General features: G+C 42.4%; 1 protein-coding gene across 2 annotated transcripts; it reads left to right on the top strand.

Annotated features, from left to right (window-relative positions):
- The first annotated feature begins 5,555 nt into the window (after positions 1-5,555).
- Positions 5,556-15,686, top strand: YARS2 (tyrosyl-tRNA synthetase 2). Of its 2 annotated transcripts, XM_081250095.1 has the most exons (5): positions 5,562-6,497; positions 7,347-7,514; positions 13,096-13,251; positions 13,606-13,776; positions 14,388-15,686. In XM_081250095.1, exons 1-5 carry the CDS (start codon positions 5,716-5,718, stop codon positions 14,545-14,547), a joined length of 1,437 nt encoding a protein of 478 aa, XP_081106221.1. In that variant the 5' UTR covers positions 5,562-5,715; the 3' UTR covers positions 14,548-15,686. The 2 variants fall into 2 exon arrangements, with proteins under 2 accessions (XP_081106222.1, XP_081106221.1); XM_081250096.1 differs by lacking the exon at positions 13,606-13,776 and having other exon boundaries at positions 5,556-6,497.
- Positions 15,687-15,688: the final 2 nt, after the last annotated feature.

The raw sequence follows: 15,688 nt of genomic DNA, 5'->3' as shown, positions 1-15,688 counted from the left end.
TATCTTGCCTGAAGACATTTTCTTTTTGCACTAATCTTTTCAAAATACAATCAAAACTGGTGTCTCCAAGATTCTGTTCCTAGGAGACAAGCTCACTTTGCCCGTCACATTGTCAAACAAATAAGTAGCTCCTGTGGCTTGCCAATAACCCCTGAAGCATGATCCTGTGAAACAAAATGTTGGTGTGGACTGCACCAGCTATCACCAAACTCAGAGCAGAAAAGAAGGTGTTGGGGAAAGAGTTATTTTAGGAAAAAAAATTCAGTGCTGCAATTGTGAAGGAAGACATAACTGCAGATTGAAAAGGGAAGAACAGTTTGAATTCTTTGGCCCCTTTAACTCTACATCACTCTTCCACAAGGGGTGTCCTTCTCTTGTCATATTCTCCACAATGCTTCTCTCCCATAGCCCCATCCTAACTTGCATGTTCCTGGAGCAATAACCTTGGAGTCATTCCCTCTCTCTGCTCCAAGGCCTAGGGGTGGAAAAGGACCCTGGATCAGAAAAAGGAAGTTGGTGAAGAATAGGACCACTCAGCGAAACATAACTTCATAAGCAATTTCTTCTCCACTAGGGCTGGGATCTTTCTTTGGTTCATGAATGTGTCTGAGCCATTAGAACAGTGCCTGATTCATTGAATACTTTTAATAAAAATTTATTAAGTGAATGAACAAACTTCTGAGTCCTCAACAACTAGAATGGTGGAAAATTGCTTCTCCATCATCACTGGGCTCCTTTCTTTCCCCTTACAGGTTTTCATCAAAATTTGATCATCCTTCATGAGTCCCAGGAAATAATAATCTCCAACCTATTCTGATCACTCTAGCCATCTTCGTTGGTCAAGCCCAAGGCAGTTCTCTGAGACCTCCAGTTAGTGCTGAGGCACTACCCTGTCTCAAATGGAGCAGAGGCATCTTTGGTGAGGCCAGGAACCCCAGGCCTGAGGTACGCCAGGAACCCCAGGCCTGAGGTACACCAGGACCATCTCCTTGAGGCCAGGCAGCACTGCATAGCTCCTCTTGCAAGCAGGGTCAACAACCCAGGCTCTCCTGCCCAGGATGAGGGCCCTCCTTAACAAGGAGAATCCTGTCACTTTCTCCAAGCTTATTTCCTCAAACTTCAGCCTGTCTCTAGGTTTTTGACTTTTGGAAATAGAAGCCACAAAAATTCCAGACTTATTCTGCATTCCTCCCTGACTTCCCCTAGGCACTGACACACGGAACTTTCTGTCAGCTTAAATGGATAGAATAGAAAGGGGAAAATGAAGGATTAAAAAAAATATATCTCAAAATATTATCCAGCCACATCAGTATGGGATCAGGTACATATACTTAAAGCAACTGTGAACCCTATACATTATTCCACTGACTACGAAAGTAGCATAACAAAGAATGAACACCTGTTTGTGTCCTTTAAACTCCAGTTCAGAAAGAAAATTCACATTTAGTAACAGGTTTTTTTTGTTTGTTTTGGGGTTTTTTTTTTTGGTTTTTTAGGGTTTTTTTTTTTTTTTTGCGGTACGCGGGCCTCTCACTGTTGCGGAGCACAGGCTCCGGACGCGCAGGCTCAGCGGCCATGGGTCACGGGCCCAGCCGCTCTGCGGCATATGGGATCTTCCCGAACCGGGGCACGAACCCGTGTCCCCTGCATCGGCAGGTGGACTCTCAATCACCACGCCACCAGGGAAGCCCAGTAACAGGTTTTTTGGGGGGTTTGTTTTTTGGTCTAATATGCTCCTGCAACCAACAGCTTCAAAGAGCTAATCTCTTCTGAAAAATGTTTGGACATTAAGATGACCACCAACTCAAAAAGCATCAGACCCACTTCAATAAAAGGATGTAGACTAGGTTTCAAGGCACTTGATCTGCATAAATTTATACTTTTAATCAAATTTAATGGACTTTCTTGTGAGGAGGGTGAGCATTATTGATTTCACATTTTAATATATTTTAGGGACATGAAAACTTCGATAGTGAAAACATCCCACCTAATGCAAAGGAAAGTTCCTAGAAGGAATTTGTTTGGAATGAAATGGGAAGGGTTGGCTTGCAGGTAAGGGTGGAAGGGGTGGGAGGATTCTTTAGGATTTATGGTGTTTCAAGAATATTGGCAACAGTGAAGCCATGAGAGAAGATGAAATTATGAGGCAGACTGACTTATTAATTACTATACAAAGGCTCAAAACCAGCCTTTAGAAATTATTTTTTTCTTTTTTCAAGTAGTAGGAAATAGAAATATCGTGGAAATACTTTATCTGGAAGGAAGGCCATCACTAAATACCTTACAATTTCTATTCCTTATTCCTAGCCACTTCTTTCTGCATCCTATGTCACCACTTTTGTTCCAGAACAAACCTATACTTGCAGTCTCCAGGAGAAAAAAGGAAACACAAGTAAGAACAATATTTTATAGTAATTATAATGATCAGAATTCCTCATCCTTCTTTCTGCTGTCATTTTGCTGTGACCTTTAGATAAGCTCATATTTCAGCCCCAGGCAGATCTCTGCTATAGTCTGAATATGTACCGTGTTACAGATAAACACTTCGGAATTAAGTAGGAGTGCCTAACTTTAAACTGTAGGGCATAACTTGTGAAAGGCCAGTTAAAACACTATTAATCTTTACTCTCTTTATGCTTTTTAAATGCTATTATATTTATAATTGTTTACGTTTTGAAAATCAAACCATATAAAACATAGATTCCTTCAAAATGAATATTTATATGGCATTTTGTTTCAGGAAAGAGTAATTATGAAATACATGTCCCCCTAATTCAAGGTTAGCTAACCTCAAGTTATCACAGTTGAGATAAACCATATTTTCTAAAATACTTTTTAACATTGTTCATTCACTTTTGAAGCCAAAAAACCCAGCAAGAATCAACTTGTGCCCCTTTACTTACCCCAGGCTCAAATCAAGTTCCAGCATCATAAAATTTCAGCCATGTATATAATTCCAAAGACTTAAAAGTCCCACCTTCTTCAATTGCTTCCATTTTTTAGACAAAGCTGCACTCTTCCTATTACACCAAGACAAATTATAAAAAGGAAATAACTTGCTGTTATTGAGCCACTGTCAAGTCTCACATAGCACCTGTTCTGATACTACCTTCTGTACCAGAGTTCACTACGGGTTCATGAAATACAACTAAATTTAAGAAGACACCAAGCAGAACTCAAATCTATAAAGACCTTATAATAAATTCTAATGTCAGATAAAATTTTTCTGTTTTTCATTGTACACAAAAGTTCTTCTCTATTAAGCACAGGCAATCAAGTAATGGTGAAACACGTATAGGTCTATAAGAAGTATGATCTCCTGAAGTGACTAAGTAACTAAACCACAATATGAAGTCATAGTTTCTGGTATAGAATTACTAACATACCTGTAAAAGTCACAGATAGTTACTTGTCATATTAACCAGAAACCTCAAGAATGAAAGATACTCCTTTGAAAATGTTCAAATCTTCCTGTGTGTTAGGTACTAAATAGGAAGCACCATCTGCTGTGTGCTCAGGAGAATGTCCTGCTACACATACTGAAATATGTCCCTGATCAAAGTGGTGTGAAACAAGACTGCAGCTAAACTGGTTATGATGGCAAATTTTAAGATATTTTGAATAGCAACATGAGAATTAGAACATGCCCTGCTTATTTCCTTCAGGACCAGAAGGAATTGTAAATATTTTTTACTCTAGTATCTTTTAAACTGAGGCAGGAAGATAATGATAGACATTCAATGAATTACATTCAATGCAGTTTTAAATATCACTTTAATTGATAGAATGAAAATATAAATACAAAACCTTGTTGCAAGAGGCTGTCTTTTACAAATAAATTTTTTTTAAAAAAACAAACCACCGCACAGCTTCTTTTTTTTTTAATAAGCAGATACTCATTTTTAATTATTATTTATTTACTTACTTTTGGCTGTGTTGGGTCTTCCTTTCTGCGTGATGTCTCGCTCCAGCTGCGGCAAGCAGGGGCCACTCCTCATCACGGTGCGCGGGCCCCTCACCATCGTGGCCTCTTTTGCTGCGGGGCACAGGCTCCAGACGTGCAGGCTCAGCAGTTGTGGCCCACGGGCCCAGCTGCTCCGCGGCATGCGGGATCCTCCCAGACCAGGGCTCGAACCCGTGTCCCCTGCATCGACAGGCAGACCCCCAACCACTGCGCCACCAGGGAAGCCCAACTTTTTTTAAAGAAATGTTTCTTCCTTCAAATGTTCATTTTCTGGAGGAAAATATTGCCGTGTCTTCATTTTCAAGATTCAGTTTGGCTCTTGCGGATATTAAACTAAATCATTCAGTTTATGTGCTTTGGGGGAAAAAAATTATGGGATTTGGGATACAAATACATAGCCTGATGAATAAGTATCTAAAATTCCTACTGAAGTTACTGTTTGGCAATGAGAAACTCACTTCATTGATAATCACATATACAAAGAAACTAATTTTTAACAATAATATTTCATTCTGTTAAGTCACTTTATAATGTTAAGAAATGGAAAAGATCCTTTAGGGAACGGTTTGGAGCATGGCCCAGATGCCTGCTTCAGGACCAAGGCACTTAATCTCCCAGCCGCTGAGAGTACTGGTTGCTGACTCACAGCGGGGCATTCCACATTTAAGGACAGTTCAGTAACAGGGTGCAAAGGCATGCCCCCTTGCCTCTAATCAGGATGACTCTGAAAGGAAATCCCAGCTCCAGAGCCCCCTATGGGGTTGCCTGAAGCCTCTATTGCAAAAGTGTTCATAGAGAAACTCCTTCCTCTGCTCAACCCTGCTTCCATCACTTCAGTACAGATGTCGTTTCCAAGGGCACACCCCAATAATTCTGCACACAAATCTCCCACTCGAGTCTCTTTCCCAGGAAACTTTATCTAAGACAGTTGGCATTGCAAGTGATCCCATAAATGATACTTTAAAAGGGAGTTTTGGAGTTGGATCCCTGCCAGCCAGCTGCCAGACAGACCCCCCATCCCTAGTGCTTGGAGGACTGTTAGCACCTGGCTATTGCTGTGCCAATGTGATTACTAATTTGAATCCACTTATGCCAAAGCTGTGTCCCACTTGGTTACCTGTAATTGAAATAAATTAATAAAACGGGGCTTTCTGCATTTATTGAATTTTATCTCGTTATAGCTTGGACAAGACTGCCACCTCCTGGAGAGGCTAATAAATACTGGGGGCTGAGGTGTTCCCCTCCATTTGGAAATCAGTATTACGAAATTGCGTCTCGACGCCAACCCCGTTATCTCTCCATGAGGTTAAACCAATTCCTGACCCCTCACAACTTCTGTGAACAAATTTTTGCAGAGGACCGAGATTTCAAACAACTTGCGCAACACAACTTATTTTTACGTGAAAGTTTAAACAAAAGCTAATATTTTAGAACGCTCAATATGTGCCAGGTGCCTTAATTCTTAATTCTCACAACATCCATCTGAGATAGGAACTATTATCATAAACACAGCCAAATTACGGATGAGGAAATTAAGTTTTAAGGTACTTAAGGTGACCAGACTTTAAGCGGAAACTGCACCCAGGTAGTCAGAACTCCAAGGCTGCGGAGCTCCGTAACTAACCGCCCCGCCCTACGTGGGCATGCGCAGAAAAAAAGACAAGTAAATTCTGTAGGAATTGTAGGAGGCGGGCACTGAGGGGTGTGGTGGACCTCTAAGATCCCAGCATTCCCTTCGTGCCGCCGCTAACATGGCGGCGCCCATCTTACGGTGCGTTTCCCGTGGCCAGGGGCTTGGTACCCCAGGCCTGTCAGGAGTCTTACCCCTGGGGCTGCGTGAGGCCCACTCGGGCGCTCAGGGGTTGCTGGCGATGCAGAAGGCTCGGGGTCTGTTCAAGGAGTTCTTCCCTGAGAGGGGTACGAAGACAGAGCTCCCAGAGCTCTTCGACCGTGGCACGGCGGGCAGTTTTCCCCAGACCATCTACTGCGGCTTCGACCCCACGGCCGACTCGCTTCATGTGGGGCATCTGCTGGCGCTATTGGGCCTGTTTCACTTCCAGCGAGCGGGCCACAACGTGATCGCCCTGGTGGGAGGCGCCACGGCGCGCCTGGGAGACCCAAGCGGCCGTACCAAGGAGCGCGAGGCGCTGGAAGCAGAGCGAGTGCAAAGCAACGCGCGCGCCCTGCGCCAAGGGCTCAAAGCCTTGGCGGCTAATCACCAGCAGCTCTTCGCTAATGGGCGGACCTGGGGCAACTTCACCGTGCTGGACAACTCGGCGTGGTACCAGAAGCAGGACCTGGTGGACTTCCTAGCGGCAGTGGGCGGCCATTTCCGCATGGGCACGCTGCTAAGCCGGCTGAGCGTGCAGACTCGGCTCAAGAGCGCCGAAGGCATGAGTTTGGCCGAGTTTCTATACCAGGTGCTCCAGGCCTATGATTTCTACTACCTGTTCCAGCATTATAGATGCCGGGTCCAGCTGGGTGGATCTGATCAGCTGGGCAATATCATGTCCGGATACGAGTTCATCCATAAGTAAGCGCCTTTAGACCTGAAGAAATCTTAGGCCAAATAATTTACACACGAACAGCCTGTGTTGCATTGTTAGGATTGTGGAATGACGCGCTTCGTTCCCGCCCTTGTCGGTTCTATCTCCATTAAGGGTCCGTAATGGGATTAATTTAATATCACTGGCTAATGAGAACTAAGGGCTGAAGTAATGGTATTAGGTATGGGACATATTATAGATCTGCAGGAAATAGACGCTGCTAGTCAGGATTCGGATTGTATGTGTTTGCTGCTTTTAAGAAGCTTCTTCTGTGTTTCGGATTTGAAAGGCTGCTTGTCTTCATTTATAACCTGAACGTGACTGGGCCTCCTTGAGGAGTCTCTGCTCTGCTCTGCGCCTTCCGTGAAGCTAAGTGTTAGTCATTGGTTGGCATCTCAAAAAAATTTGTTTCAGCACCAAATATTTGGCGAATAATGTAGATTTCAGTGGCACTTTCTTGAGGGAGATGAACTGCAGGACTAGCTCATGTGCTACTGATGTTTAAAATCCCTTTAAGACACTTCTTTTAGTGTCTCTACCTGACTCCTCTTTACCCAGTTTTCTCTCCCCTTCCTAGCCAACCTTTAAAAATGTCTAGGCCCCAGTTATGCAGCACTTCCCCTTGGCTTGCCCAGAGTCACTGGTTCAATTGCAGTTCAGAATGACAAATGTCAAAATAGAGTGCTGTGAAAGCAGTAAGATGGACAAGAATCCAGGTTTAGGAGGTCAAGGAAGTTTTCTTAGAGCAAGAAACCAGACTGAAATCTGAAAATGATTAGCAGAACCTACCACCACTTGAGCTTAAAGCACATAATAAAGTTCTTCTTTATGCATAGGTTGACTGGAGAAGATGTATTTGGAATCTCCGTTCCTCTAATTACAAGTACAACTGGAGCGAAACTGGGAAAGTCTGCTGGCAATGCTGTGTGGCTAAACAGAGCTAAGACATCTCCTTTTGAATTGTATCAATTTTTTGTCAGGCAGCAAGATGATTTGGTAGAAAGGTGAGTTCTTAATTGTGTGTTGAAAAATTAAGTTCTTTAAAGCTCATGATAAATTTTAGCCATTGAATCTCTCTGTACCCTTCATAGTTTTTTGGTTTTTTGGTTTGTTTTAACGTAGATTCTATTTAAGGCTAGTACATCACAGAACATTGTAGTTAAACACTTTTTGTTGGTTAAAGCAGAAAACCACTGTGGGTGCTAGAAAACTTAGAGCCAATTTTGTGATCTACATCTAGCAGGTTCTTAGGACATTATTGCTTGCATATTCTAGTTTTTTACTCCTTTCATCTTAAACTTGACTTCTATTTCACCTTTGCCTCTAAAGTTCCTTTTCTTTAACATAAAGAAGATCCTTTTGAAGGTCCTTTTTTAAAGTGATTTTCTCATTAATTCACAATATCTTAAACTCTTAGAAGAATATAAATTAATGAGAAATACACCTGAAACAAAGAAGTGAATTTTTCAAAAAAAATATCATTTGACATAACTATCATCAAAATAACTTAGGAATAATCCTTAAAAATGTTTAAATGTATAATACTTGCCTGCAGAACATTAAAAACCACTGTTGAGCAAAAATAAAGAACTCTACATGAATGGAGAGTCCTCTTGGAGGGTAAATGCTTGAGGATTGCCAGAGGTGACCAAAAGTGGGATTTGGATGTGTGCATAACAGTTGGTATATAGGGTAGGAAGGCCCAGGAGGCGAGAATTAAACAAGATGAGGGCCTGGAGCAAGAGTTCAGTCCATTTGGGGGACCACTTGCCTGAAACTAATTTCAGGAGTGTCTCTTTAATGATGCTCAGTGAGGCCAGCTGCCTGGGGCTATAGCCTAGATGGAAATTCCAAAGAATATTATGTTGGAGAGCCCTTTGTTTAATCTCAAAAAAAGTGGGTAAAGTGGGTCAGAGTCAGTAATGTCTGGCAATCCAAAGGGAACGAGAATAAATTTAGTGAGGAAAGAGATTTGGGAGTTGCCCAAAGGAGTCCCATATAAGTATTAATGACTGTGAAGGCATATCTGGAGGCCCCAGGAGAAGGGAGCAGTGGCCAGTGAAATCAGCCTGCCAATGGGAGCATGGTTGGTCTCCCCAGGGAACATGTCCCCATCTGGATATCCTCCATTGTTTGGTTTGGGAGCAGAGAATACAGTCGTCTATCACAACTTTGGCTGCTGCTGAGGAGATGGGAAGTCCCCTCAATTAAGCCCAAGCTGTTAAGGCATTAATTCCTTGGTGACCCAAGGTTGTGTGGGCCCATTTTTCAAGCTGGTAGGAAGGGTCTGTGCTGGGCAGTGTGGTGGCTTAGTGAGGGAGTCTGCAGTACTGTTGAAAATGGCTTCCAGCATAGAGCAGGTAGTCTGAGCGGAAACATAAGTAACAATGATAGGAATTGGGGACTCCTTCCATGTCTGGGCCAAATGGGCTTGTCTTATATGAGAAAATTGTCCCTTAGCCATTGGCCAGACCAAACCGCATGGCCATTAGCAATGGCCCAGGAGTCTGTGAAAATATGGATCTGCCAAAGGCCTCTTTATGGCTCCCTAAGGGCTAAGTGAACAGCTACAAGTTCTGCCAATTGGGTTGAGCCGGGACTGCCTTCTTCAATTAGAGAGGTGCCTGAGACCGGGGGAATGCTACAGCCCTCCAGCAAGCTGCAGTGCATACATGGTGGTGCTGCCATTGGTGAAGAATATGGATTCCCTGTCCATCTCAGACAGTTGGTCCCAAGGGGCTCCCCAAGCAGCTGATCATGAGGAAAGCTACACCTTCCTGTAATTTTTTTTGATTTTTCAGATATATAATTACAACTCTGAATCATAATAGAGTTTTCCCTACTTTTTAATTTATTTTTGGCTGTGTTGGGTCTTTGTTGCTGTGCATGGGCTTTCTGTAGTTGCGGCAAGCGGGGGATACTCTTCGTTGTGGTGCACGGGCTTCTCATTGTGGTGGCTTCTCTTGTGGAGCACGGGCTCTAGGCACACGGGCTTCAGTAGTTGTGGCACGTGGGCTCAGTAGTTGTGGCTCCCGGGCTCTAGAGCACAGTCTCAGTAGTTGTGGTGCATGGGCTTAGCTGCTCCCTGGCATGTGGGATCTTCCCGGACCAGAGCTCAAACCCGTGTCCCCTGCATTGGCAGGTGGATTCTTAACCACTGCGCCACCAGGGAAGCCGCCTCCTGTAATTTTCAAAGGCTTTGACATCAAGGTTAGCCCTCTCCTGAAGGTACCATTTTCATTTTACCAAAGAGGCATCAGTTGTGGTATTAAGCTTCTGCCGGAGGCATCTTAACCCAGGGCGTTAGGGAGTAGTATTGATTGGGGGCCAGTTAGGGCCTCAGTTTCTAAAAGAACCCAGTAGAATTCTTCGGGGTTAGGCACTTAATCCAAAACCCCATAGGAAATCAGGTAGACTTACGTTTGGTCCAGAGACTCCAAGGGAGCATAGTCAGATATGGTCAAGCACTGACTTGGAATGTGGAGCCAGGTGGGACTAAAGGTAGGGCTTGTTGGACTGCCTGCTGGGCAGCTTCCAAAACACATTGTTGTGCCTAGCCCCAGTGGAAGGTGGCAGACTTGCATGTGATCGTGATTGTGGCAAAGAATTAGTGAGCGGTGAGGGTGTTGCCTCCAGAACATGAAAAGGCCTGGTACCTGTTATATCTGAGCACAGTGGTGGTTTAATGAGTAATTTCCTCCATGTATAGGAACACTGTCAGTGCTCTCCAGTGCCTTTTGAATGGTTTTGACAGACCCAGTAAAATGTAGGAGCACTACCCCATGATTAGAGGGAGCACTTTGTAAAAAGAATTCTCTGGACTCAGGGTCAAATGGGACTTCTTCAGGGTTAGAATGAAGAGGGGGTCACTTGAGTGAGTCTGGTCATAGAAGTGATAAACCCATTGGACCATGCCACTTTTGCACAGCAGGAGACAGGCCTAATCTCATGTTTTCCATTCACTGTGAGCCTTGGAATGTTGGTACTCAGCGAGACTAAGCAACACCCAGGAAGCATCCATAGGGGTTCTGTATTATCAAGGAGCTGGTGTACCTCCTCAGGGGTCTTACGAGGCATTGGCACAAGATGTTCAGGACATTTATATTTGTCCATTGTTTAGCAACATCACACCAGGTACTGGACCCATGATATCCCATCGAGTTTGGGGGACAAAGAGGGACAGCAAGCCTCGACTGTATTTCCCCTTTTGCTCTGCCAATAGTTTCCTGTTATAAGGCTGTTCCATTCATCCAGGTTAGGAAATGTAATCCCATTATGACCCACCAGTCCCAGGGGGAGGTCTCCCTCCTCCTTACCTATGGGAATTATCCTTTCCTCTTGCCTTTAGCTCAGAGCCTCAGCTTGGGCAGTGATAATAGCCTTGGGGTCCATTCCACCCTCATTAGCTTTCCTTGGCCTTGAGATGTGGAGGACCTTCATGTACATTAGTACTCAATCAAGGTCTGTATAATTTGTGGTCTGATCATCTCATTAGACCATATGGCCTTGATCACTGATCACACTGCTCTGCGGAGATCGTTGAATTATGGCAGCAGTGACGTTTGGGGATGGATACCGCCGGCAGCACAGCAGAGGCGATATGCAAAAGACATAGAATGATAGACCTCCAGCATGCATTGCTGTCCTCCCAAATGGTGTTGCCCACCTGGGTTAGCCAGTTAGTAAACTAGTCAAAGCTAAAAGGCAATCATGCAGTGCTGCCAACCATGCCATTGCCAGTTGTTGTGTGGGCCTCAGCCTGTTGGTAGTGATACCATGAGCTAGAAATGCCTGGGGGTGCTCACCTCGGCCCATACTACTTGTAGGAGCCCTCACAGACATTTCCTGGGCCAGAGCCAACCTTGTGGCTGGACCAGCGCTGTGGTCCTTATGATTGTAAGAGACATCTCAGCAATAATCATCAGAGAACTTTAAAAAAAGATTTGTTACTTACAGTTTCTGAAGGGCACATGGCACTACAGGGGCCACACAGTGAGTCAAGGATAGGGAAGGGGCTTCCCTGGTGGCGCAGTGGTTGAGAGTCCACCTGCCGATGCAGGGGACACGGGTTCGTGCCCTGGTCCAGGAAGATCCCACATGCCACGGAGCGGCTGGGCCTGTGAACCATGGCCGCTGAGCCTGCGCGTCCGGAGCCTGTGCTCCACAACGGGAGAGGCCACAACAGTGAGAGGCCCGCGTACCGCAAAAAAAAAAAAAAAAAAGGATAGGGAAGGAGGGAGCATGGACCCGGAGCTCTGCCTTTATTGGGGTGCCTAGGATTTTGCAGGTTCACTCTTCACTGGCTAATTTAAAACGTAGAGTGAGAATTAGGGAGTGGGAAAGGTGAAGGGGGTCACTCAAGCAGTCAGTTATCTCGGCTACCTGGGGCTTTCTGAAAGGGGACTTTCATGAGTGGCGGCAGCCTGGTTCCTTACCTGGTTGGTTTGGTACTAGCTGTGTCATACATTTGGCAGTATTGCTTATTCGAGATCGATGTCTTTGAAATGGATACCTTGGCATTAAGCAATCAAAAGCTTAATGTCAAGCACATACATTACAGGTATAGAACCACTTGGAAAAATATGTGGCTGTGCCTACTCAGGTCAAATACTCATGACTTGTGATCAGCAGTCCCTCCCCCTGGGCACATCCCTAACGGATGAGTGCACATGTGCACCAAGAGAAATACATGGGAATAGTCATGGCAGCACCATCAGTCACTGTCCAAGAGTAGGAACAACACAAATATCCACACTAGAATAAATAAATACATTACAAAGCATTCATAACATGGAATGTGTACTCAGCAGCTGTACACACAGCAACATGGGTGAATCACCAACATAATGATGTGCCAGAGTAACCAAAAAGAATATATCCTGTATGATTCTGTTTATATAAAGTCTAAAAAGAGGCAAAACTAAGTGATGCTGTTTAGGGAGGCATATTGAGATGGTAAAAATGTAAAGAAAAACAAGGAAGTAATTACCATGAGAAGTCTGAGGAGTGGTTACCTTGGAGGGGTGAGGGGATTTGGGTAGGAGCAGTGTTGTATACCTAGACAGGCGATAGTTACACAGCTGTTTGCTTTATGATTCATTAAACTGTATGTCTGTTGTTTGTGTATTTCTCTATGCTTTTCACCAAAGATAAGATTTTAAAAGATGATACATATAAAATATTTTTCAGTTTTTAAATTACACAGTTTTTATTTATGGGTACATACACAGATAACAAAAATATAAAAACATGCTTGGGAAGGATGCCCACAAATTTAGATTAGTGGTTGTCTCTGGGGCAAGAAGGAGAATATATATGAGGTGGATGGGGCCCTCATCTATATCTATACTATTTTATGACTTTTTTAAAAAGGAAGGATTTGAAACAAAGATGGCAAAATAGTAACATCTTCAGTCAGGGTGGTGTGTGTATTATTGTCATTTTCGGTACATTTCTGTATGTTATATTTCATAATTAAAAATAAATTCTAAAGTAAGCAGGACGTTCTTTAAAGCGTAAGGGAGCTGGAGATAAAAATTAGGTATGTTATATAAATCTAACGGGGTTTTTTTTTTTGTCCCAAAGGTACCTGAAGCTCTTCACTTTTCTGCCCCTTCCAGAGATTGACCACATAATGCAGCTGCATGTCAAAGAGCCAGAAAAGCGGGGTCCTCAGAAACGACTTGCTACAGAAGTAACAAAGCTTGTTCATGGACAAGAAGGGCTGGACTCTGCTAAAAGGTGGCCTCTTAGAATAATGAACACTTGATTAATTAGTTAAGAGACTGGAGAACATTTGGAACCAATGTTTTAGAGTCATCTTTTACCACTAACAAGGACTGTCAGTGTTAACTGCTTTAAAGTACTAGCCTACATTTACTAGAAAGAACGATTATCCTGAATTAAGCTTATAAATTATACAAGATCAGTGTTGCTGTTTGAAAAACTTTCCATCTGGAGCATAATGGGTACTTCATAATTGGTTTTTGGGTGTTAGAACACATGTCTAAGTAAGCACTCAACATGATGTGGCTCTCAGAACACATATCTAAGTAAGCACTCAACATGATGTGGCTCTCAAAATGTGTTTTTCAGGTGTACACAAGCCCTTTATCATAGCAGCATAGAGGCACTGGAGGTCATGACTGATCAAGAGTTAAAAGAATTGTTTAAAGAAGCTTCATTTTCTGAATTAGTTCTTGACCCTGGAACAAGCGTCCTAGATACGTGCCGCAAAGCAAATGCCATTCCAGGTGGTCCCCGAGGGTAAGATTATTTAACTTTTAGGTTCACAGTTATAATTCACAACCTGTGTTTCCAGAGGTGGTGTTTTTCCTGATAATGGCATCTCATTCCTTGTAGAAGTTAAGTTAGTCTTAGAATCAAGTGAAAACTGAGTACTTACTGCTGAAAATACCTTAAATTTTCTTTAAAATCTAGTATTACTATACTCTCTCTAGTTAAGTCTAACCTGGTCAGTTTTTTCTCCAGCATTGGAAAAGGCTTACATTTAAATAACCACTATTGTATAAATACACTGGGATCAGTCAGCTTAGGGATGGTCACAATTTGAGAAGATCACAAGAACAGAGGCCCTAAGTAAACAGATTCACACACCCCTCTCACATTCAGTCTGTATCCTCTTTATTCTGGGGAGTAGTGGGGTTGCCCAACCTATTTAAAATATTAGTTGAATTTCTCCTTTAGAACGTTAAAGGGGAGGCAGAATCTAATAAACATGAAGATAACAATTTAGTGCTAAATGGTTTCAATAGGAGAGCCTTTGAAATTTAAATGAAATAATGATGTATCTGTATTATTGGGAGTAGTCAACAGTGATTAGATTTATCTAGTTACCGAACATTTTTATTTTTCAGGTATCGGATGATAACAGAAGGTGGAGTCAGTATAAATCACAGACAAGTAACAAATCCTGAGAGTGTTTTAGTTGTTGGACAACATATTCTTAAGAATGGACTTTCGTTACTTAAAATAGGAAAAAGGAACTTCTACATTATAAAATGGCTTCAGCTATGATGAAAACTCCTTCCAGTGGTTCAGACTTATCCATCATTCATTCTCAAGATGTACGAATTTATATCTTCACTTATGCAACTCAAAGACAAAGAATGGAGTGTACTCTAGGCCTCACAGTGTGAGTAATTTCATTATTTATATAGGTTGGTTAAGTTTGTGTAATAGTGGGATATTTTATTTCCTGATCCTTAAACATTAAGGACTACCACAGAAAAGCATGATTTCTAGGGTTAAATCTCTATTTTAATAATTATGCTTCATGAAAAACTAAATGCTGTCTTTCCTATCCTGTCCTTGCTGTTCTGGAGATGAGGAGGAACAATAAAAAAGAGGTAGTATAAGTAATTGTGGATACTTTTATGTTAGGTGTGTATCTCATTAGAGGTTTTTTGTTGTTTAGGAAGCAAATACAGCTCTCCGTAAAAAGGGAGAAAAGTTAGAGGAAGCCACAGCTGGCATTAGAAATTACAGTAGAAATAGTTTTCTTTTCAAGGAAAAGAAAAGTCAGTACTTGACTTTTCAGAAAGCTTCTAATTCAGTTTTCCAGTCCCTTGACTGTGTTTCCATAAAATTAAATTTACTCATAGTCTTGTTTTTTTAAATACAGTAAAAAAAAAAAGGTAGCAATGTCTTATAAATTTATCAACTTTTAAATTAGTTTTAAGTTTCAACTTATGTCCCCAAGCAGATTGCAGCTTGAGATGAACTGAAAAAAAGTTAAGTAACCAACAAGATAAAATAGAGGCAAAAAATATATACTAAATATCTAATCATTTGAGAATATCAAAAGACATTCCAGTAAGGGAAGTTTTCAGGTCAAATTTAAAGGATTTGGAATCAAGATTTAGTTAAATTCAGCTCTACATTCTTTAGGCAAGTTGATTCTCCAGAACTATTTCCAACATCTGAAATATCAAAGGTAATAGCACCCCTGTTTCCCGAGCATCAAGTGAAGCACAAACATACAAAATGGTTTGCAATCAAGATGTGTTCTAGAAAAATCTTACAGGCAGCAAAGCATGGCTTTAGAGTTCAAATTCTAGCTATTTACTACCTGGATTACTTGGAGCAAGTCATTATCTTCATATACAAAAAATGGAGATGTAATAATACCTCAGTCAATTATGAAAATCTAAAAAGA

This window comes from Mesoplodon bidens (assembly GCF_964165515.1).
Source record: "Mesoplodon bidens genome assembly, chromosome: 11".
Taxonomy (NCBI): Eukaryota; Metazoa; Chordata; class Mammalia; order Artiodactyla; family Ziphiidae; genus Mesoplodon; species Mesoplodon bidens.
Note: the sequence above shows the minus strand (reverse complement) of the source record. Positions and strands in the feature narration are given on the sequence as shown.